General features: G+C 51.4%; 1 protein-coding gene across 1 annotated transcript in view; it reads right to left on the minus strand.

Moving 5' to 3' along the window:
• COL15A1 (collagen type XV alpha 1 chain) overlaps positions 1–23,996 on the minus strand; it is a 96,496-nt gene that overhangs the window by 1,615 nt on the left and 70,885 nt on the right. Inside the window, exons 22-39 of the mRNA XM_036261764.1 lie at positions 23,288–23,350; positions 21,000–21,068; positions 20,856–20,891; positions 19,078–19,131; positions 18,918–18,977; positions 17,398–17,466; positions 17,232–17,273; positions 14,805–14,850; positions 12,566–12,646; positions 12,110–12,159; positions 11,896–11,997; positions 10,878–11,022; positions 7,862–7,926; positions 6,444–6,572; positions 6,239–6,298; positions 5,459–5,518; positions 2,190–2,375; positions 88–203 (exon numbers count right to left, since the gene is read on the minus strand). Of these exons, the coding sequence (XP_036117657.1) occupies positions 88–203; positions 2,190–2,375; positions 5,459–5,518; positions 6,239–6,298; positions 6,444–6,572; positions 7,862–7,926; positions 10,878–11,022; positions 11,896–11,997; positions 12,110–12,159; positions 12,566–12,646; positions 14,805–14,850; positions 17,232–17,273; positions 17,398–17,466; positions 18,918–18,977; positions 19,078–19,131; positions 20,856–20,891; positions 21,000–21,068; positions 23,288–23,350 (1,433 nt within the window). The remainder of the gene's footprint in view (positions 1–87; positions 204–2,189; positions 2,376–5,458; positions 5,519–6,238; positions 6,299–6,443; positions 6,573–7,861; positions 7,927–10,877; positions 11,023–11,895; positions 11,998–12,109; positions 12,160–12,565; positions 12,647–14,804; positions 14,851–17,231; positions 17,274–17,397; positions 17,467–18,917; positions 18,978–19,077; positions 19,132–20,855; positions 20,892–20,999; positions 21,069–23,287; positions 23,351–23,996) is intronic.

A 23,996-nucleotide genomic window follows, 5' to 3' on the forward strand; every position in this document is an offset into this window, starting at 1 on the left:
AGCAGCTGACTACAGCATCCCATGAGTAGAATGTCTCCTAAAACTGTCTACCATACTGTATACTTTAAGGCTTCCACCCCTACTTACCAAGAAGGGTCTGTCATCACGTCTCGGCCATCAAAGGAATATATTGGAACATGTGTACTGAACTGACCTCCGTGGCCGGAAAAAATCGAGTCCCAATTATTGAAAAGTACTTGGCCCTATAGAGACCAAAATGCCATATTAGAATCATTTTACCACCAGCCTGCAAATGAACTATTTACTCATTCTTTTTCTATTTATTTAAATATTTTTTTAAATTGACTTTTAGAGAGAGAGGAAGGGAGACAGAGAGAGAAAAACATCAATGTGAAACATTGATGGGCTGCCTCCTGCACACCCCCTACTGGGGATCAAGTCTGAAACCTGGGCATGTGCCCTGATGGGGGAATCAAACTGGCAACCTTTTGTGCATAGCCAAGGCTATGTACTCAGCTTTAAGGGCAGATGTCACCGCACACTGAAGCCACAAACCCCACACATAGAGACAGAGTGGGGACTCAGTATCTGTGGTTTGATTTTATCATCCATTCCTGAACCCTTTCAGTTTTACTGTCTCATTTCTTGAGGAAATTTATCTTGTAAAATGTATACAGTCTCGTCTCCATCAAAAGTGTGTTTTAGGTCTTCATTTTATTGTTTTTGTTTTTTAAATTTTATATGTATATTCTGAGCTTCACATTTGTGCCTATCCACATGACAGAGCTAAATCTCCTCCTTTTCCTCAAGGAGCCCTGCTTTCTTCAGTTATCTGCATTCCAAGCATACAAATCATTTGAGTGGCGGAATGGGATGGAGCGGAACCTTGGCAGGAGGTGGAAACTGCGCGTAATTTCAGGACGGAACGTGCTCGCCTCAAGGTCCCAGGTCGGAGTACTGAGATGTGGTGGGAGGTCAGGATGTGTGTGAGCAGTGACAGGGCTGTACCTCTGTGGTTTTAAAGGAGATGGCTCCGTATACCATTGAGGGATCCTTTGAGGCCCCGCCTTGACCCCAAATGGGAACAGAGAAATCTTTTCTAGGCTTTGTCAGCCTAGATGTGCCAAGGACACTAAACCAGGGTGCAGGACAAGTGTGTCTGCTCTGGGACCAGTGCTTGCCAGCTACTCTCTGATGCCACTCAGCCAATGCCCTACCGAAGGCATCTCAGGTGGAACCAAAGCCCCAGATGTGGGGGTCGAGGAAACTAATTCTAGAGTGCAGTGACTTTGAACAAACTTCTTTCTCCTTTTGAGCCTCAGTTTCCTCATCTGACAAAAGAATAACTCCCATTTTTATTGGAAGTATATTAAGAAAATGCCCACCATTTTTTGGAGACTCCAGGGTCTAGTTTAGTTTCCAGAAGAGTTTTAAGCCAGCTTTGGTCCTGGATCCAGAAGTACACCAAGCTACCTGCTTCCTGTGCTTTCTTCTGCCTCCCGGTTGATTCCGGCCAGAGCAATGCCCAGGTTTCAGGCTCCAGCCCCATTAGGGGGCGTGCAGGAGGCTGCTGATCAATGTTCCACTCTCACATTGATGTTTCTCTCTCCCTCTCCTTTCCTCTCTCTCTAAAAATCAATTAAAAAATTTTTTTAAGAGAATGGATGTAGCCCTGGACAGTTTTGCTCAGCAGCTAGAGAATTGGCCCTCAGGCCAAGGGTTTGTGGATTCAATCCCAGTCAAGAGCAAGTACCTGGGTTTCAGCTTCAATCTAGCCCCAGTCAGGGTCATTCAGGAGGCAACCAATCAATGTGTCTCTCTCACATTGATTTTTTTTTCTCTCTCTCTCTCTCCCTCCCTCCCTTCCACTCTCTCTATAAAAATCAATGGAAAAATATTCTCGGGTAAGGATTTAAAAAATAAAAGAAAGATAATGACTGTAAAGTACTTTGTAAACATTAGAAAAGCTATGTAAATGAAAGAGGTTATTATCCCTTTCTTCTGTCTGCTTCATGAGTCATACCATCCAAGCAGGCAGGGCTACTGTAAATACTAGAAAATTATGCTCCTGAGAAAGAAAGTGACCCACCCAAAGTCACACAGCCAATCAGGGCCAGGCTGGGCCTTGAACCAGCACACTTCGGATGATGTCAGAAAGTGGCAGCTGCCTCTGGTCCCTGTGCAGACCAGGGCATCCCGGAGGCAACGGGGACAATATTTACTTTTACCTTGAGGTTCACTATTGGAAGGCTGTATCTCTCTGCTTTCCTCACAACTGTGGAGAGATCCTGCAGATGGGAGGATAAGAATGCTCGGTAGGTGGACAGCAGTCCTGCAGCCCTGGCCTGCTGGAAGCACTGAAAATCAGCTCGAATGTCCCCAGAAAATGGCATGTTCAGAGCAACCAAGTGCAGCTGAAAAACAATGAGAGAAGACCACACAGTTAAAAAGTTAAAGGCAAACCTCGAGTCCTATAACCATCCATGTCCCTGATGAAGGCCTAGACTTCTCAGAGTGGAAGGCACACCCGAGGACATCTTCAGTCCCCACCTGCCAGCGGCCTCCAGCCCCAGCTGGACCGTCTCCAGTGAAGGAGAGCTCAGGTCTCCCAAAGCGGCCTGTGTCAGCCCTCTGAACAAGCTCTCAGTGGTGGGAAATTCTCCCATATGTGAGAAAAACAAGACAGAACAAAGCACTTCAGAGATCTGAATCGAGCCTGCCCACCGTTTGTTGGAGACTTCTTCTGTTTCCAGAAGAATTTTAAGCTGGCTTTGGTCCTGGATCCCAGAAGGACACGGAGCTCCCTGCCCCGCCCTTTCTTCTCCCTCCCCAGGAGGCCTGGGGCTGATCCCGAGGGGCCATTGGGAAAGGACCTTGCAAGGGGAAGGTCCCGGCAGTTCTCAGTAAGACTGATGGGAGAGACCCTTTTGGAAGCGCGGCGTCATACAGTAATCCTAGCTTCACGTCCCTGTCACCTCCACCAGCAGCCAAAATAAAAGCCATTTCATGGTCTGTTTTCTCCTACACGGTTGCTCCCCAAACCCAGCCTTCTGCCCCAGCCCTTTCTGCTGTACCCTCTGGAATACATCCACAATCAAGGAGCAGTCATCTCCCTCCTTGATCTCATCTCAGAAGCAACTTTTATCTCATCAGCATAGGGCTGGGGAGGGCTGGTGCAGGGCCCGGGCCCAAGTCTCCAGAAAAAAAAAAAGTATTAAACCAACGAACTTGAGATGAGCCCCATGTGGTGAGGCAGGAGATGGTCAGGGGGTCTCCCCACATTCCGGCTTTGCCCCTCAGGTCTGAACATCCCCAGTACCAAGTGTCACCATGTCGGCATCCTGCTTACCAAGTGTGCAGCCGGTGCCTACAGCTGGCCATGGACTCCAGCGTCCAGACTGCCCCCTGCATCTTTGCACTTCGCTATTTCTCTCCACTTCACCACCCCTTTCCTTCCCCGTTTCAAAAAGGACAGACTAAGCCTGCCCCTCTCCAATTTCTTTCTTTTTATCTCCCCTGGTTCTGCCTTTATCACCGTGCTCAGTAGAAGTCCAGCCCCACCACCTTAGTTCCACCTGCACTACCCACAGCGCTTGGGTAGCAGCATCTTATGCTCCTCCATCCCAGCCCTTCGGAGGGGGAGGGGGCTTCAGCCGGTGCTCACTCACTTGACCACTTCCAGGACACCTGCCTTCCAGCCCCGTGTATAAACCCTGGTGCTCTGGGGCCCTTGCCACCTGGCTGTACTACCCCATCCCTGTCTTGCTCCCTTTCACGTATCATGTCATGTTACAATCATCAAAATGATAACGTGATGATTCTGTGGATGGCTGTAGTGCTGGTAAAATGATAGGTGATTTACTGTCTTCTTCTTCAGTCTTTGTATTGTTGTCCAAACGTCCCACAATGAATAGGTATTATTTTAGAATTTATAAAATACTATTTTAGAATTCTTTTAACCACTGCCCTCAGTGCTCCCCTTCAGCCTTTTTGAAGGGTCACCTGTACTTGGTTCTCTCTCCCCTCATCTCACCTCCCATACACCCCTCAACCAACTAGGGTCTTGTTGGCATCTCTCCATGCTACAGGGATGCTTTTCTCTGCTTTCTAAATTTGAAGGACACCTTTTAGTTCTTTCAATGGGCCTTTTGGGAGCACCTGACCCTGTTGGCGTCTACCTTGCTTGGTATTCTTTCTTCCTCTCTGACTATAGCATTGCACTTTCCTGCTCCTTCTCATCTTTCTTCATTGGTTCCTATTTTTGGAGGGGTGCTCCTCATAGTCCAATCTCTTCCCACTGTAGAGATCTCTTTGGGGAACCCTGCTAGCCTGTCATCATGGCCGTGGCTTGGCTGAAGACTCTGAGTCTGTATCTCCAGACCAGACCACCGCAGGTTGCAGATCTTATATCCCGTTCCCTCCTGGAAGTCTCCACTCAGATACCCTACAGGTGCCTCGAACTCACTAGGCCCTACAGGACCTCCTTCGTGGTGAACGGAGCACTCTGTAAGAAACAGGATTCTGGTGTCTGCCAAGCCCATGTCTTGATTTTTGTTAAAGTGCCCCCACAACACTTGCTTAAAAGAGTGGCCTTAGGCCATGCCATCTTGACAAGTTTTGATTTGTCTGGGAGTGGGTGATGGACCCAAGATGCCCCCTACAGACCATCTCTCCAAGACTGAATTGAGTCAGGTTGTACTGGGCTCTGCAGCTGCAAGAGCACGTTGAGCTGCTGACCCAGAGTTGTGTGTGAGCTTGGTAGGTATAAATAACCTAAGTCTGTGTGTTGGGTGGCCATGTGGGAGGCAGGAAGAAAGACCTTTGCATAAGCTGGTCTGTAGAGATAGTGGCACAGACTGACAGCAAGGAGAAGAGTTGTACTTCCTGAAAACGACCCTGGAGAGGAAACTGTCACCACTCGGTTACTCAAGCAGAAAACTGGACATTGTTCTTGAACTGCCTCGTCCACACCCCCCCCCCTTGTCCAGTCAACGACCAGGTTTGTCCCTCTGGTCTCCTCAACTTCTCTCCAACCTGCCCACTTTTTTGTGTGTTCACTGCTGTGATCTTACACGCCCTTGATGACTAGCCTGTGCCCTTTGCAGACTGAACATCTCCCTTCTGCCTTGGGCTCTACTCCTTCAGCCAGACTGCAGTACTCGGAGTCGCGGATGTACAGCCTGGCCTCCCTGTTCCGCCTGGCCTCCCTGGTCCGTACGCCCTTGGCCTGGAACTCCCACTCTCTCCCGCCCACCCGCCCTCCCCTGCTCTCATCTGCCTTTTGGGTTTAGGTCAGAGGTCACCTCCTCCAAGGAAAGCAGACTTCTTTGACCTTCCTCACGCCTACCAGCATCCTGTGTTTCCTCACCCACACGACTGACCACACTGTATGGTCATTACCCATCTTTGCCTCTCTTGCCGGTCTGTATGCATCTGGAGAGGAAGAACCGGACACACACATTCAGGTTCGCAGAGTAGAGGCGTAAATTGTACTTACTGCAGGCCTCTCATAATTGGCACTTGAATGAGACATCAGTGAAGGCTGAAGCGGATGTGGCTGTTTGGTGAAAAAGGAAAACAAACAGTTCTGACTATTTTCATTGCATTCGATCTGTTCTTCAGAGTACACGGAGGTGCAAGTGCTATGTTTCTAGAGGAACACTTTAAAGAGTCTGTCATGGTCTTTGGGCCACTCTTAACTGGGAAGAGTTACACGCTTGAACAAAAAAAATAATCTTCAGAAAGGAAGGGAATATTCTCAGGTCTTTTGGGAAGACCACTGACTCAGCAAAGCAGAAGACCCGTGTTTTACCGCCGACTCACTCCCTTCACAGAGCCAGTCACCTCCTCAAAGCCTGTTTCCGCATCTGCAAAACGGGACGGAGTCCCTGCCTTAAAGGTTGCTGTGGGGTTAAGACATGGACAATGTCAGCTGCTGACAATTGTCAAATATTAAAGGGTTCCTTCAGATCGCCAGCCATGATACCACAGATGAGTAAACTGAGGTCAAGAGAGGGAGAGCTCCTTGCTCAAAAGGACTCAGCTACAACATGAGGACAGCTCCCCGGCCTCTGGGTGCAGTTCTCCCTCCGCGCTGCAGTGAGACCATCCTGTCAGCACCTGGCCACTCCTGGGCTCCCACCAGATAATGGGCCGTGCAGAGCAGGCCGTGCAGAGCGGGCCGTCCAGAGTTTGGAGAGCTGGGTGCCGGGCACCAAGGGAGACTCGGTAAATGCTGAAAGGCAGGAGCAAGACATCAAGCAGGGAAACTACTCACGTTGCTGGAAAGCGCAGGCGGTGGAGGGCTGTCGGCGGGAATGGGGATCAGTTCTCCCAGCTTTAAGGAAAAACGGTGCATTGAAAATGAAACAACTAGAAACTATTCGCCTATTTTCAAAGCAGAAAAACAGCACTGACAGGGGTAGATTATTACTTTTCAAGGGTATTTAGAGGCAGTTTGTTCAAGAAAGTTTGAGAATTACCTGTAACTTTTTCCAGCCGTCTCTGACACGAATGAAAAACTCAGCGCTGTCCCTCAGGTAGATGAACGTCCCTTCTATCACCAAATGCGCCTGCTGCAGCATGTCACCCATGCTGGTGAAGGCGGTCACCTGTAGGTCATTCAAAATTCCGGACACTGCAGTCACCATGACAGTGGTGGCACACCCGAACAACTGGCCTCCTTGTCAAGTCCAGGATAGCTAGCCACCCCTCAGGCAACGGAAAGGCTCACTGTGCCGCAGAGGGTTACACAACCTCATCAATGACTAAAGCACACTCTTTTTGAAAAGACAAAGATGTGAATTACTTTGGAACACAATTCTAAATCATTATAGAGACGTGAAGACAGGAGGAGAACGCTCTGTGACTACAGTGGCATTTATATGCGGCACCGAGTGGCCTTGGTTGGGTGCCGGCCTCAGCGAGGTGGTCAGTCCTGCCAGCTCCGGTTTTGTGGGCTGCTCGGCGGCGCTGACAGGGTTAAATGTGTTATCTCTCGAGCTTCAGGGTGTTTTCATTTGGAATAAGAAAGAAAGCAAGCGCACAAATTTGTTTTTGCCTCGCTGGATAGTCAATACATAAAATACGCGGAAGAAAGTGAGGGTCTGTCACTCCCCCGTCTGGGCAGCTGCCAAAGGTAAGTCAGTCCAGGAGCAGACAGAAAAGCTGCGAAAGTCTATCGAAAAGCACCAAGTCCCAAGGAAATATCAGCCAAGAGAGCTTTTATTTTTCACTGCCACTGAGAAGGATTATAAAAAATTAATTTTCACCTAGCCTTGAAGATAATGACTGTGCGCCTCCAAACGGCTTAGAAATCCCCCAAAGGCACCAAATATCAAAATCCCATTATCTGCGGGACTGTCCTTCCACTTGGCAGCCCAGTTTTCCAACTAAAACCCGCAAAGGTCACACAGCAACCCCAGGACTCCTGACATCCTGGTGAGGGATCTGTCCCTCTGCTGGTGCATCACAGTGGCCCCTGGGCGCTCCCTGCTCCGGTGACCTGCAGGGCGATGAGCACGCGAGACATACTTTGGCAGAACAGAGAGGCTGAATGGCCAGCGCAAGCCCGGTCTAATACTGTTTACACTCGAGTGCTTCTGGGTTTTTTTGTTTTTGTTTTTGGTTTTAATGTAATATGATTGGTTCTAGTTACAGTTTAGTGAATTAAAGATTAAAATGGTACAACTTAAATCATAAACTATTTTGCACTCTGTATCTTTTTACTTAAGTCGTCTAAAGAGATAATAAATACCCTCTGTTTGGGAGATTGGACCAATGCCATTGTCATGGAGACCTAATTCCAACTCGAGGGTGTCCCAGCCCCAGACGCTGTGGCTGAAGTGCTGAGTGAGCCCCTCTAGAGCAGAGGATGACACACACTGATCACTATACTGACCAGGTTTCTGGATCCGGGGAGCCCTGGTTGTCCTGGAGGGCCGGGAGGGCCTGGCAGGGCCACAGCTGAGACAAAGCAGAAAAGGCAAGTTAGAAAAAGTCACACTCTCTCAATGACGCCTCGGTGTTGGCCGGTCACCGAGGGGAGCACAGGCCACGTGCTGTGCTGCGAAGCTTGCATCTGGACCTTGCATCTGGACCCAGCACAGGACTCAGCCATGTGGATGGTTCGGGGAGGAGCTGGGCTTCTTGATTATAGCACTGGATGAAGCCCCGCCCAGGGCTTCCCAGTTCTGTAAGAGAATTCGTTCCCCTTGTTGCTGTCGTTTGTATCAGTCCGTCTGAGTTGAGTTTCCTGTCACTCACATCCAAACATGTCCTGACCCCTACAACTTGCTTCGCCCAGGAGACAAGCAGGTAACAACTGCTCGGAGGAAGCAGGCTCCGAAAGAGGGGAGAAGTGCCAGGCTGCGGAACGAGGGCACGGCAGTGAAGGGCCAGGAGACACGGCCTCGGGTGCCCCTTGTCACTTCTCTGCTGTGTGATCTCGGGGAAACAGCAAGCTCTCTGAACCCCAGTCTCCTCATCTGTGAAATGTCAACAGGCATTTCTGCTTTCTAGGGCTGTGGTGAGAACTGAGAAAATTATAAAGTAGGCATATGCTTTGTACAGCATTCAGCCAGAGGTCCCCAGCCTTTGAAGGGTCACGGTGCCCGGAGAGCCAGATGAAGGCTGGAGACCTCTTTCCCCACAGAATATCCTTGCCCCACACAGCCCAACATACGTGTCGGTGGGGTGACAGCTCCCGGGGCCAGTCCTTGACTTCTCAGGGAGTTTATGGTTCCCCAACAGAAAGCTCTGACTTAGGCAAGCATAAAGAAATATTAATACAACTATTCTTTTCCTGACCTTCTACCTCTCTAATCCCCTACCCCCCCCCCCCCCCAAATCTGCAAGGCTCTTGCAGAGTTAGGGATGTTTTCACAAGTTCCGGTAAAATCGCTCTCTCAGATTTTTCAGGTCATTGCAACTAAGTCTGCAGTTCCGACACAGGATTTGAAAATCCACACAGGTGGTGGACGTCCATTGACTGGGAGCCCAGCCACGCCTCTTACTAGTGTTTGTGACCTGAGCGCATCTCTGAACCTCTCTGAGTGTCAGTGTCTTCATGCATGAAATGAGTTTTATAGTAGCTTCCATTTCATCTCCCTCCCAAGGTTGCTGTGAGGATTAAGTGGGATCATGAATAAGAGAGCGTTGTGAATTGGCGTACAAGATATGAGGGGCCATCTTTGTTCTACTGAGCAAGGAGCCTCGGGGACCCCCAGTGTAGGGCTGCTATGGATAACAGATTCTCTGTATCCCGTACTCTCCTGTAATGCCCCCCCTCCTGTAACTCCTGCTCACCCTTCAAGGTTGAGTGGCACCCCTGGCTTTGTCCACCCAGCACCTTCTTCTTTTGCAGGACCAGTCTCTTCACCATCTCTTGGGATTTCCCCCTTCACCTCCACAACCATTTGGTTCCAGAAGGAGCTGCCATATTCTCATGTTACCCTAACCCTAGCCACAGGTGACTGCTCCAAGACTGAGCATCTGGCCCGAGTCAGGACAATCAAAATCCTCTCCAAAGACGTGCCCCATCCCAGGATCTTCAAACTAAAACTGAAAAGAAAGGCCAAGATTTCCAGCTGAAGATAGAAGCTGTCAGTTGCTAGTAACCGTATTTTCCACCGTGCAGAGGATGTGGTCTGTGGTGAAGAAGCATGAAGCTCGCACAGAGGGAAGCTGGAAGGGAGACGGCCAGAGACCCCGCGATTCCTGGCTCTGGCTGTACCTGAGGTCCTGCTGCGGTCTGCCCCACTAACCCCCTCCTTCACATCCAGGACGTCCCACTTTTGCTTCATCTAGTCTGAGTTTTATTTCTGTCACTTGCAGCCTAAAGATCCAAGACTAAGTCAAAGCCCTGGCCCCAAAGTCACCTCCTGGGTAAAGTTCTCCCCGATGCCCCAGACACTGCAGATATCTTCCCAAGTGTGCTCCATCACACCTGGCTCATGCCAACCCAAACAACAACAAACGATGTGGTCATGCTGTAACTGCTGCTGGCATGACTCTCCACCATGGGCACAGTGGAAAGAACATAGGTGACTGCTCTAAGACTGGGCATCTGGCCCAAGTCAGGCAATCAAAATCCTTTCCCAAGACTTGCCCCATCCCAGGACTTTTCAAACTAAAATTGAGAAGAAAGGCCAAGATTTCTAGCTGACGATAGAAACTGGTGGGAATGCAAAATGTTGCAGCCACTTTGGAAACAGTCTGATAAGGTTCCTCAGAGTCAAACATGTATGACCCAGCAATTCCACTCTTAGCTATATACCCAAGAGAACTGAAAACATACACAAAAACTTGTACACGATGTTCATAGCAGCATTATTTATAACAGCCAAAGAGTAGAAACAACTCAAATGTCCATCAGTTGATGAATAGATAAACAAAATGTAACAATGGAATATTAAGCAGCCAGAAAAAGGAATGCAGTTCTGATACAACGTGATGACCCTTGAAAACACTATGCTAAGTGCAAGAAGCCAAACACCAAAGGTCACATGATATATGATTCCATTTATATGAAATGTCCAGAATAGGCACATCTGTAGATATAGGAAGCAGATCATTGGCTGCCAGGGCCCGGGAGGAGGAGGAAAAGAGGAGTCTGCTAATTGGTACAAGGTTTCTTTCTGGGGTGATGAAACTGTACTGGAATTAGAGTGGTGATGGCTGTACTACCCTGTGAATATATTTAAAACCATTGAATGGTACACTTGTAATGGGTAAATTTCATGGCATGCGAATTATCTCAATTTTACATTTAAAAAAAAAAAGAAAGAAAGAGAAAGAGAGAGAGAAAGAAAGTTCCGTCCAGGAAACAGCCCTGTCAGTGTGGCTGACTTGCCACCAGATGTGGTGACCCTGAGCACAACAACAGCATAAATGAGGGCACCACTCATGGTACTAACCTGCTCCTAGGATAGCCGGAGGTCCTGGTGGCCCTGGGGGTCCTGGTGGCCCAGGAGAACCAGGTCTTCCAAAGCCAGGTGGCCCAGGCAGGCCAGGAACACCTGGGGGTCCCTGGGGCCCAACGACAGTCTCCCCTTTCTGACCCTGTCAAGGCAAGGTTTTAGAAACAGAAGAGAGAAAGCACCATTAATCACTAGAAGTCTTGCCTATTCTTTTTAAGAGGGCATTTGTAAGAAGTCAATAAATACCAGCTATTGTCATCATTACCCTCAGTCTTGGGTACAATTTGGATGGTGTATGCCCAGTCATTATACTGAATGACACTCCAGAGAACCCCAGAGAGCCCTGAACTCAGAAGATCATCAAGTCTAGCTTCTGCGATTCACAGATAAAGACACTGAGACCTAGATTGAGGACAGGACTAGACCAAGGCCTCAATGCAAATTAGCAGTGGAGCTCATTAGAAGCAGAAGCCTGGTCTCCTGGCTTTGCTGGGCCTACCCTCACGGCAAGCTCTGGGACCAGAGTTTGCTTATGGTCCCTGAGGGTCAATGGTCTCATAGTAATCTTGTTAGAGGCATAACTTGATGTCCTCTTCTGTGGCTAGGAGAAACTTGTCAGCCTAAGAAGACAGCCTATCTCAGAGCTTCCTCTCTGATGCAGTGTCAAAAGAATCAAATAGCCCCTCTGAAAATATCTGCTTCACCTTCCATTGTGCCTCCATCATCTGATGTGTTCACTACCAATATCTCTTCAGGGATTTTCCACCGTGAACATGAACCAGGCAGCACAGTTAGTGACCTGGAAGTTACCTGAACGCACGTGGCCTTGACCAGCTCCTTCTCCTCTGTGAGCCTCAGCTAAACTCCCCCTCATCAACAGGAGGCCGACACCCAAGTCCTGCCTCAGCGCGTAGTTAATGACTGACCCCTGACTCTCCAACTCCTAGTCATACCGGGGGAGCTTCAGGGGAGCGGTGACTGAACAGGAAGATGGCGTGGAGGGGTCACTACTCACAACCAGGCCTGGACTTCCTGGCAGGCCCGGAGGCCCTGACACAGAGAAGTCGCCGACGGAGTCTCCTTTTTCTCCTTTGAACCCCCTGTCTCCATTCTCCCCCTGGAAGCAGAGAACATTCAAAGAACGTTTGGCATCGGAAGGATGAACCAGTCTCTGACATAAGCCTAAGAACTTGGAAACACAGGCCCACATTTAGATAAGAAATACTCACCTTCAAGCTGTTCAGAAAATGTCTCAGGTATGTTGGATCCATCGGAGGGCCTGAAAAAGACGTGCTTCGTAAACTTTGCAATCGCAATCTCGGAAATTTAAAAATTAAAGTCTCCAAGTTGGCAGCCATGATTATTTCCCAGTGGACGTGACTCCATATTGGCTTAGCTAACAGAGTGGGCACTGGGCTTGGTTGGAGGTAGAAACCAGTCCTGGTCTGAACCCCCATTCCAGACACTGGGATCCGGCTCAGCCTCGTTTTGCACGTGAATAATTGGAGTTTCTGGTCTCTCTTGACAATGCTCCACCTGGACACGCATTACCCATGACTGGGTCTCTCTTGAACTCTGAGGAGCTTGGGGTCAGGGGGGTCATGAAATTAGTCTTACTTTCTGACTCAGTTGGATTTCTCAGGGATGACAATCAAAGGCAAGATCTAGCCCAAGAGTTGAAATACCTGGTGGTCCCTGGGCCCCCTGGTCGCCTTTTTCTCCTTTTGAGCCAGGAAGACCCCAGGATCCTTTTTCTCCTTTAACACCTGCCATCAAATACACAATATTTAAAAAAATAAAAAGAAAAAGGAAAATCACCTTCATCTTCCATAAAACATTTCTGAGACAAGTTTTTCAAACTTAGCCCCTTTAGCAAAGTCCACTCAACAAACAAAGGCCTATTGAGGGTGTAAAATCCTGTTAACCAATGGGGAAGACAAAGGTAGATGCAGCAGCCATCTCCCTGGCCTTGGGAGGCTCAGTCTTGTTGGGGGGACAGGCTTGTTGGGGGGACAGGCACAGTGAAGGGTGATGGGAAGCAGGACGGAATAAGTGGTGTCATGAAGGCACCAGCAGTGCATCATGGGAGCCCAGCAGAAGCTACCATTGACTCCCACGACTTCACACTCATGCCTGAGGCTCCACACCAACTCAGGCTTGCAGGCCCATCTGATCTCTGCCTGTGCCCCATCGGGGGTGCCAGGGGACGAAAGGATCTCCTGGGTGCCCGCAGAGGACAACGAAGGGGCTAAGCGTTTCACTGAGAAAGTTGGGAGAATGCCAACTGTGTGACACCCACTCCCTGCAGGGCTTGTGAGAAGCACCCTTTCTGCAGAACTGGCATCATAGGCAACCCCTTGCCCCCAACTCTTTATAAGGGAGAGAGGCATGAGCTCCTGTTGGGAGTTCAGCATGCAGAGAGAGAGGTGACCCCTTTCCCCCACCTCGATGAGACGTGGAACTAGATCTTTGAATTCCTGGTTCCCAAGAGGTATAAGAGATGAACCAAACAACGCTCTCGTGCCTAGAGACGGGGCACACGGCGTAGATGAAGTTTGGGGCTCAGGCTGCCCATTGTGGGGAAGGAACGTATCAGAGGCAGGCTGCTGCCGGCTGGGGGTCCATGGGAGACGCAATCACACCTGGCAAGGCCTCACTGACTGGGGGAGCTGCTGCAGGACCTGGAGAGCGGGCTCTCGAGGCCACAGTGAGACCCCAGACAGCGGCGCTGCCCCGGGAAGAGGACAGGGAGCTCACCGCCGCCCGGGGAGCTGCTCATCCGGGGGAGCAGAGCAGACCCACAGGTAAGTGGGAGGGTGACAGGCTCACTGGGGCTGCGCCCAGGAAGGTCTTTCCCTCCCCCTCCTCCCAGTGGAACCGCGCGAGGAAGGGGAGCCACTGGGGATCCGAGAAAGCAAATCAGCATCCACCTCCTCCTCCCCAAGGCCCACCTGCGGTAGGAGGAAGGGAAAGCCCTGAACTGGGTCTGAGCGTGGAGTTTGAGACAGGCTGGACTTTGTGAAGTCCAGGAGAACCATGGGGCCAGATGTCACCAGGGAGACCACCACCTGGCAGGCCGGGGTGACAGAGCCCAGCCAGAGGTCAGTATTGGAAAGAAAAAAAGCTTGCCCCTGTTTAAACTGCAAGTGCTCAGACTTCTCAGTCAAAGCGTGTGGGGACAAAAGAGAGTGGGGCCAGGGACCAGCGTGAGCGCTCGCCTGCACGCCAGTTCCCTGGCCTTTCCCACTCTCTGGTGTGTGTGGTAAGTGAGCCCCCACGGGCCTTGAATTTGCTGACATTTGCTAATCAAATGCTCAGAGCCAGGGCTTCTCGTACTCTACTTGTCATGCGCCTCAGCAGCGAGCTTGCTAAAATGCAGCTTCTGATTCAGCAGATCTGCGGCGAGGCCAAGGGCTCTGCGTTTCTAACAAGTTTCCAGGAGATGAAGACATTGCTGGTCCAAGAACACTTTGCAGCAAAGGTCTTCTGAGCAAACCCACAGCCCTGCCCTGCACCAGCTCTTGGTATATTGCAGTACAGTGATTTTTTAAATACTTTCACCTAACAGAGCCTAAGGGCCTGGGTGGCAGGAACGGTGGAGGAGTCACCTGTTTCAGCCCGGTGTGGGGGACAGCGCCAAGCAAGGAGAAGGTATCGGCGGATGCTTTAGGAACAAACGGACGGACAATGGAGTGCTTCCTGCTAACTAGGAGGCGCAGCCAAGATGTGTAGAAGAGACAGATGATGCCAAAACCAAACAGCAATGCCCAGTCCCACCAGCCTCCCTCAGCTCTGAGCCCCACTCCTCACAAAGGTAGCCAGGTCTTCCTAACCACCTCGTCTATGCCCATGGGAAAAGAGTAAGCTCCCCAGCGGAGACATGAGGATCTGGAAAGAGAAACGTAAGGTAGAGGGAGTATGTACCATGAAAGGTGATGAGTTCTGAATTCCCAGGATGAGCAGTACCAACCTGGAGAGAGAGAAAGGCAAGGTCATACACTGTGAATGCTGCCCGGTGTTTGCATGCACAGATCACCACTGTCCCCTGTCCTGGGGGGCGTGTGGCAGAAGGAGCAATGTCATGGAGTCAGGCCTCCTGGCCAAACAACTCTGCAAAAGGGAAGCCTAAAGCTTCAAGACAGTAAGTGGTGGCAGTGTTGGTTTGGCCAACCATGAGTATTGTTGGCCTCCTTTCTTATCAATGGATCGATTCATGTGAGCTCAAGCATCCGGGCTAGTGATGTAGCCAGCAGCCACAAGGCTGGGCTGCCATTAGTGTGGCTTACTGGAGGGTCAGGGATGAGCATAATGAACAGGAACTGAGGGTAGTGGCAATTAACAAGGGTTATCATTAGGTTGGGTAGGCTATTCTGGACATATTAAGTGCTGGGGTCTGAAGTCCAAGCTGTTCTGGATAATATTCCTTCCTAGTTCACCCCCAGGTTCCTCCATTTCTTTACCTATTAAAACAGAGCCCCCTGCAACCATGCTTTTGATAGTTCACCTTCACCTTTATTCCAGTTGATATGTGGAATCAGAACGATCCCTCCAGTGCCAGGACACCCCTGTGCTTTGGAGGGGAGGGTCACAAGCGGCTCAGGGGTCACTGAAGGCAGATGGAGAGGACGGGAATCCTTCAGGAAGGACATTTCCAGGGTAAGGGTGAAGGCTGCAGCACCACGCTGACCCCTTGCAGCTCTGCTGATGAAGCTGCCCCCTCCAGGGGTGAGTGCACACTGGGATGGTTGGAGAGCGTCTGTGTTTCGAAGGGGCTTGCGGAATAAAATGCTGGGTGTGAAAGGAAGCATTTCTTCTTCAAGTGTCCATTTTGAGAGCTGGTCAAGAAATGCCGATGGCCCAGCTCCCATGATGCCCAGCAGCATGAAATAAAAACTCTGCAAAAATGCTCTGATCTCATGTTTGGCTTCTTTTATGTAACCTCATGACCCCCAAAGGCCATGGTTACTGCGAAGCGTCCTCATCCAGGTCATGGTAATTGCAGTTGCATTTTTTACAATACTCTCAAGTGTGTTAAGCGCCGTCCCATGGTCCAATAGAAGCCTGAAACAGTGCTATCGGGGAGGACTTTGGGGCACTATCTGATGGCGGAACCTGGGTGGGCCCTTGCCTCTCTGGGCTGCAGTCTCCACTTCTGTTCCACTCCGGAGAGTCCCTTCAGCACTGATATTTTTGTTTCTGTTCAGGCCATCGACATAAACACGACCTGGGTTGCTGCTGTCCTCCTGCAGATCTGGGAGCCAGTACACATCCTGGTCACTTCATACAGGTGGGTCCTATCCTCTGCCTTCCAGGCCAGAGTTCCCAGATTCTGGGTGGCAGGCTTGGGTGCCTCAAAGGTTAGACCTGGACAATGTCTAGGCAAACACACAGCCAGACTGCATCATCTTGGAGCCTCTGATCCACCTCATCACCACCCCAACAGACATGAATTAGGAACCCACTTCAAGGAATCTTTTTAAAATGACATTAATTAATTTTTTAAGGGATCTTTCTAAATTGTAATTTGCAAGCTCTGAGAACAGAGGCCACCCTGTCTAGTTCACCCCAGGGCCTAGTGGGTTACTTGGCATTGGGGAAGTACTCAGTACTTACTGAATGAGCGAGGGGATGATGCACACTGTTCCGTGGCAAATGCTCGTGCACAGGGAGAGGCCACCTTCCTGAGTTCCCCACAGAAACAGGCTTCTCCCAGTACTGCCGAAACCTCAGGGACAGTGCCACTGACTAGCTGGGTGGCCAGTTACATGCCTGACCACTTGGGGTCACAGTGCCTATACTTGCTGCCTGGTGGTCAGGGGACCTCAGTAATAGCCCCAGCTCTGTTGGTCCGGTGACCTCGGACGCGTCCGTGAGCTTGTCTGAGCCACAGTTTGCCTCCTCATTATAAGAGGGAGAGAGAACCTGCCTCGCAGGTCATGTGCTGTGCAGTGATCGGGCAAACGGGACAGCGCAGCCCGTGGTCAGTCAGAGCTCTGAGCCTAAAGCTCCCAACGCAAAGAGCACGGGTCGGAATTGCTTCTTTCTCTCATCCGTACTTTTAAGATGTCTATTTTCCCTTATGCTACTGGTTACGATAACAAAAGACACTGCTTCTTGATTGTGTTGCAAGAACCACTGTCAGCCTGCGCACCCTCAGAAGATTCCGTACGTTTCACTGTCACGGTCTGTTATCCAGATGCTTCCGGTCACTTAAGGTCTATAGGTAAGTGATCCAAGACAGCAAAGAGGACACTGATGGACAGAAAGAGCTCAAGACAAAGAGCGATCGTGTTCTCTGAGCTGCTTCCTGTGCCACAGCCTGCTCCATGGCAGCGACCATATGCTACTTACCGGTGTTTTGCAGTGCGGCCGGGCTGGTATGGGGAAGACAGTCTGTGGGAGGCGAGAAGGAACGAAGTGAGGCCATCACGACCCCTGACTCGGGCTTAGGTCAGCTGGGTGCCCGCTCTCCCACGAAGGTCTCTCCCCGCCACTCACCCCACCCTACCCCACTTACTCCTTTGATGTTAATCACAGCTCCAGGTGATCCGGGGGGGCCTGGAGGACCAGGTAAGCCAGGTGGGCCCTGGGAAGAAAGCCATTCCCGAGTTCAGGTTGTTGCGAGTGCAGAGGCAGCTGCAGGGGACTCTCCCCAGGTTTTGGGGACACCACGAGGGAAGGAGGATCCTCTCAAGCTGACTAATTTCTTCCATGGCTAAGCCAGTCCCATCTACAGAGCATGTCTGCACATGTGACCTCATTCATCTTCACAACAACCCACGGGCAAGACAGCCGAACAACAAGAATGCTCTCTGGTTTACAGACGGAGATAATGAGGCCCAGAGAGGCCACACAGCAGTGAGCAGACAGGAGACTGGAACCCAGACTCTGACTCTAAGACCAGTGCTCAGCCCATACCGAGTCCACCACCTTTCCATTAGCATCTATCTCCCTAGTGTGAAGTGGCAAGTGAGGTGGGGTTCTTCATGGGATCTGGTACCTTGGAGAGTGCCTCATGAATGCAAAAATAAATGCAAAACTCTTGCTAGGTAGCAGAGTCATTTTCAAAGCCAGGTCAACCTGGCCCCAATCCATGCAATGTTTGGTCCTCTAAGCCTGGATCCCAAGCAGGATGTTACAGCAGGAGGGTGAGGCTCCAACGGCAGGCATGAGGAGTCTAGCCCACTCCGAAGCTGCACTGATCATCCCAAGTGCAGGCACCGTGTCTGCTTTTCCCAGGAGTGCCAGCAGGCTTGACGACTGAGCTATTTCCCAATGCCTCAGTAAAACTGCTTGTCTGGATTTCTGGGCATACAAAGCAGAGACAGGGCGGTGCAGACAGAAGCAGCAACGAACTTAGAGCTGCATTTGCGTCTGAGCTTGGTGACCTTCAGGGGGCCACTGAACTTCTATAGGCCCCAGTTCCTCTGTGCAAAACAAGGACCCCACTGAGTGTCTCTCAGGATAGTTGTCATTAAGACTGATACACTATCCTTAAAAGTGTTTGGCACACAGTAGGTGCTTAATAAATGTTGGCTTCCTTATTCTAGACCCCGGGCCCTGCTGATGCGCCCAGTGTCTGCCATCCTGTGAGGCCCCACCTATGTAGCTGACCCTCCTCTGCTGATCACTCACAAGCATTTGCCGAGCCCTGGCGATGTGCAAAGTCCCTGGGACTGTAACCGAGGGGAGACCGGGTGTCACCCTGGTCAGAAGACCTGGAATTTGAAACCTGGTTGCCTAAGTATGTGCACACGGTGGTCTCCCACTCGCTCTCTGGGGTCTGGGCGAGGAAGCTTCTGCTCCCTTCCACTAAAGTGCTTTGGTGGCAGGGACCCTCCTGAGAGTGAGCTGGAGGACAGAGTTGGGCTGGAGGACATTTGGAAGGACCAGTGGAGGAAGAAGAAAAACATTCCTGAACATGCTGTGCACAGCCTCTCTCCCTGGACCAGGCACTCTCTCAGCCCTCCTCCGGACACTGGCCGTGGGCTCTGTCCCAGGGTGGTGTGGGGCAGGGGCAGGGGCTGGGGCACTCACCGGCATCATGACCCCTCGATCTCCTTTGGTGCCCTTGAGGCCATTCAGTCCTGGGCGACCCTGAAACCCACAGAAGACGCCTTAGTAAACCCACTGCCCACCGGCCAGCCTGGCCCACATGTCCTCTCTCACATCCAGTGTGAGGAACAGCGACACCTACAGGTCGTCCGGGGAGGCCAAACTCTCCTTTGTGTCCTGGTGGTCCTTTGGGCCCCTAGAGGCAAAACAAATACCAACTAGATCAGAAAAGAACAGACTCTTAAGCGCCAGGGAGATGGGAGCACCCCACCAGCCCTTTTGGGCCGTGGCGAGGGTGAACCACCAACAGGAGGAGGGACAACAAGGAGCAAGTATGGCTCCTTGCAAGTATGGCTCCGCCTGCCTGGCTCCTTGTGTCCCGGCTTCGCTGTGCTTTGCTGGGGCCACATGCTCAACCCATCACCATCCCCTGTAAGCTCTACCCCATCCCAGACTCTGCACCCAGTCCTCTCAGACAGTCAGGCTAACGGAGGAACCCAGGTAGCCAGCTGCGGGCCAGCTGAGAATGTGCACCTGTGCCCCAGGTCTTATGTTCCAGGGCTCTCCACAGCCCCCACTGGAATAATGCGACCCCGCCTCGCTCCTCCTGCCAGCCTGACCCGAGAGCCTGGACTTGGTTTCTGCCTTGTTTCCTGCCTGTCCCTGAGGACCAGATCTTGGCCTGGCACTCCAGTTCTCCTGGACTCTAGTCATTCCAGGGCTGGCTTTCTACGTCCACGTGTTTCCAGAGCCACCGCCCTACTCCAGGTTTCTGCAGGAACCCTCCTGCCTCTGGCATCCTGGCATCCGGGTGCATGCAATGTTCCACCTCTTCCCAGAACAAGCTCCACCTCCAGGCCACACCTCCCCACTCCCACAGCCAGGCTGCGGCTCTCCAGGGGAATGACTGGCTGAAGCCTGGGCCCTCCTTCCTGCTGCCAGTAACACAGATGGTCAAGCCCTGGGGCATGGCAATGGAAGACTGAGTTGAAACAGGTCCGTGTGTCAATTACCCAGCCGTGTTGCTCTCAGGAAAAGAAAAGCAAGGACAGGAGCCAACAGGACACAGTATCAGGATAGTATCTGCTACACAGTGAATGTTCTTTCTACACCTAACTTCTCTATGTTCTTTGGGGAAATATACATAACAGGGAAGTTTAGGGTTCATTCTGGTGAAAACTGGTAGCTTACAAACTGCTTGGCAGCCCGAATGGGTTACAGATTCCTGGAGAGAGCAGGAAGGATGCTACCCTGCCATCTGGTACTAACCCAACACCCTCACTCACAGGGGGAAACAGAAGCCCAGACAGAGAAGGGGACTTGCTCACGGCCTCACAGCAAATGAGCAGTGGACCCACATTCAGAACCCACAAAGCCCAAAGCGACTTTATGGGATTCCCCAGAGGGTTCCCTGCGCAGGGGCAATCCTTGGCCGGTAAGATGTGATGTAACCCTGAGTGCTCACCACCACCCCGTTCTCTCCTACCTGGACACGTGGCTAAACACCACCCACCCAGGCCCCTGAGTCTTGGCCAGGAGAATGTGCTAGAAGTGATGTTCATCCTCTTCCTTGATCTCTTTCCCCTCCTCAACCTTGGCCTAGCAGCTGGAAGATGCCAGAGTGGTTCCCACAAGATGACAGAGTCACAGGTTGCAAGCATCCTGGATCCCTGAGTCACTTCTTGGAGGAAACACGGCCAACTAGGAACAATCCTAGTGGACTTTATGAGTGAGCACCAAGCTGCTGTTGTGTTAAGCAACTGAGATTGTCATTTAATTGCGGTTAGCCTACCTTGACACACACACTTCCTGCCACATCCTTTTTATTTCACAACTGGGACAACGCAGTCTAATTGAACTGAAGTATGAGCAATGCGTCAAACCCCAGCCCAGACCCAGCTGAGAGATGCCCTGACTTACCATCGGTCCTGGGGCTCCGTGCATCCCAGGTTCACCCTGGAATGGGGAGATACAGACTGGTCACTCAGAGGAACATGGTTGGTGGCAGAAACAGAGACGGGTACCAAGAGGATGTATGCCTTCAGGGTCTGGTGACATAATTACCTTTTCCCCCCTCAGCCGTTCCAGAGGAATGTCCCCCGTCAGGATGGCACCCGGCTCTCCCTTCTCACCCTGCAATTCAGAGAACCTTTCGATGAAGTTGGGCCCCTCGCCGACCCATCCAGAGGCTTGCAAGGCCTCTCAGTCCCCCTGCCAGGACTTCCGCTGCCTTCGCCCCACCCCTCCCCACCGCTCCGCTTAGACATGACCCCCGCCAGAGTATTGTAACAGCCTCCCAAGCGGCTGAACGTTCTCGGGGCTCTTCCCTCCATGCCCCGTCACAGGCTGGGGTCCTGCCAGCCCCTGCAGGGCCCGCACCGCTGACAGATCGACAGTCTCCTTCTCTGGGAACCAGCCCATCAAGGTCCTTCCCACCCCTTGCTGCACAGCCCCCCGGAACCTCTCTGGCTCCTAACATATTTGGGGGCTTGCTTTCCTAACAACTTGACTCAAGATCTGTTCCCACCAAGAATCCTTATTCTTATTAAAACATCTGAAATTGGGAAAGAGTTGAAGGTATGAATACCAGAGGCCTTTCAACACAGGGCCCTGTGTCTCCAGGCGGAACTCTGCCCCCAAACTCCTGTAGAAACTGGACCAGGCAAAGTTCCTCAGGTGTTGGGATCAGGGGAGATGGGCAGACTGGTGGCAGGGACATAGGGTCCCGTCCTCAGCAGGGCCAGCTACTAAACCAGAAGGCTTCCAAGAGGGGATGTGTCCTGAGAAAAGGCCATCTGGGGAACCTTCTGTGTCACTGAGGCTTTGGCCCCAGGCTTCCTGCTGGGCCCTGGGCTGGACCCCGTTCAAGTCTCCCTTCAGTGCAGCTGGAAGCAGCCAGAGCAAGCAGATCAGCCTCTCGTGTCCGTCCCTGAGCCCGCGCCCGGTGTCAGGATCTTACCGCGCGGGCGAGGAGAGGCCGTCCTGAGCACGCCAGCGGCAAGCAGAAGCACAGAAGCGTTAGAGGCAGAGCAGGAGGAAGCAAGTTTCCTGTTAGGACTGGAGCAGAGCTGCCTGGGTGCCCAGCCCCGTTTTCGAGGTGGCAGGGGACTAGGGGAGGGGATGGCACGGAGGTCCCTCTAGATCCATCTGACCTCATTACACAGAAAACAGAGTGTTAGAAGCAAGAGCCGATCTTGTTTGACCGGGCCCCCTCCCAAGCCAGAGTCGCCCGGACCCACCCCATATCCATAGGTTCCTGGCAGCAAAAGTATCTCAAGACATCACCCCACATGGAGCCAAACTTAGACTCCTTTGCCCTGCACACTGAATCCTCCACCTCCTGGAATTATGGTCCAACCGAGACTTGGAGGCTCCTTCTTGGGGCTGGTATGGAAGGGGGGTGGGGAGAAGCCTAACACCCCCTAACCATCCCTCCTCTTGGAGACAGCCATCCTCCTTGGCTCCTCAAGGCAGGCTCAGGGGTTGCTCCCACCGGCTTTGCACAGACTCCATTACGGCAATGCCACACTTTCTGTTGGCTCTTTGCACGTCTATTCCTCTTGTCTGATTTCTAGATCCCTAGTGCTCAGCATAGGAATCCGGCTGGCACACCTTAGGGGATGGATATAAGACGGATGAGTCCATAAATGGATGGATGGATAAATGCATCCACTCCAGTCTTTGCAGTCTGTTTATGGAGGTCCCTTCTCCCTTTATCTAGAAACACCAACTGAGAAGGGTACAAAGGTCGCTCAGGGCTCTGGGAGCGCTCAGGATGGGCTCTGCCTACCAACATGTATTCCAAAGATTCTGGACCAAGGCTGCCATTAATCACACATGCGTTGATCCAGCAAATCTTCTGAGTGCCATTTGTGTACAGGCCCTGTGCTAAGTGCTGGAGCTACAGAAGAAGAACTGGCTGAGGTCTTCCCTTAGGGAACACACTCTGCTGGGGGTGCCCCACCGGCGGTTAGACAAAATGTAGCACGTGTGATAACAGCATTCAAGGGCGTGTTGGTTGAGTTCTTTTTCCAAACTCTGATGGAAACCAATTTCTCCACCCACAACCCCCCTTCACCCTGGAGGAACCTTGAGATTATGAAAGTCAGCAGATGAAGAGTGATTGCTAATAGATATGGAGTTTCTTTGGGGCATGATAAAAATGTTCTAGAATCAGGTAGTGGTGATAGTTTACAACCTTGTGAATATGCTAAAAATCAATTAATTTAACAAAGGGGTGGATTTTATGGTATGTCTAAATTTTTTTTAAAAAGTTGACAGCTACTTTCAGCCCATTTGAAATGTTTAGTAAATTCTGGAGCATGACCCCACCCAGATCCTGGGCCTCTTACCTGATCTCCTTTGAGTCCTGGAAATCCAGGCACACCAGTGTCACCTTTTGGTCCTGTGGGGCCCTAGAAGAAATCATTGGAGGGTGTTTTGTTGTTTGTTAAGATTTAAGTGCTTTATCCAAATGGAAGTAAGAATAGAGAGTGCCATTCTCCTGGTAGGTGGAAGTCATAAGTAGTCATGATATTTTCTTGATTATAAGTGGTCTAGAAATCATGGTCCGGTGGAAGGAAGACAGCACCGGGCATTAGGAGGCCTTCCCATGCCTCTTTGAACTTTGGTTTCCGCCAATGGGCATGACGGGAACAGCCTGGTCCTGCTGCCTCTGCCTCCCCAAGGGTCCTCCAGGCCATCCTGCAGCCTGTCTCCCCTACCACTCACCTTCCATGACTCCCACCCCTGCTCTGGCTCCCTACTACCCGTGGGATGGTATCCAGACATCCTAGCTTGATACCAAACCCATCGCAGCCAGCCTCAGCATCTCGTCTCTCGCTGCCCCTCACACTGCGTACACAGCCGGAGCGAGCCATTGCCCTCACCCTCTCTGCCTTTGCCATGCCTCCCGCACGAATGCCCCTCCACCCCTCTGCAGAGCCAAACACTGCTCACCCCGTCAAAGGTGACCTCCACTCCACTCCAGCAGATATTTTCTGTGACAATGACTCACATAGCCACGTGTCTGCCTCAAAAGGCATTTCAACACTAATGCTC

Source organism: Molossus molossus, unplaced genomic scaffold, assembly GCF_014108415.1.
Source record: "Molossus molossus isolate mMolMol1 unplaced genomic scaffold, mMolMol1.p scaffold_m16_p_14, whole genome shotgun sequence".
Lineage (NCBI taxonomy): Eukaryota > Metazoa > Chordata > Mammalia > Chiroptera > Molossidae > Molossus > Molossus molossus.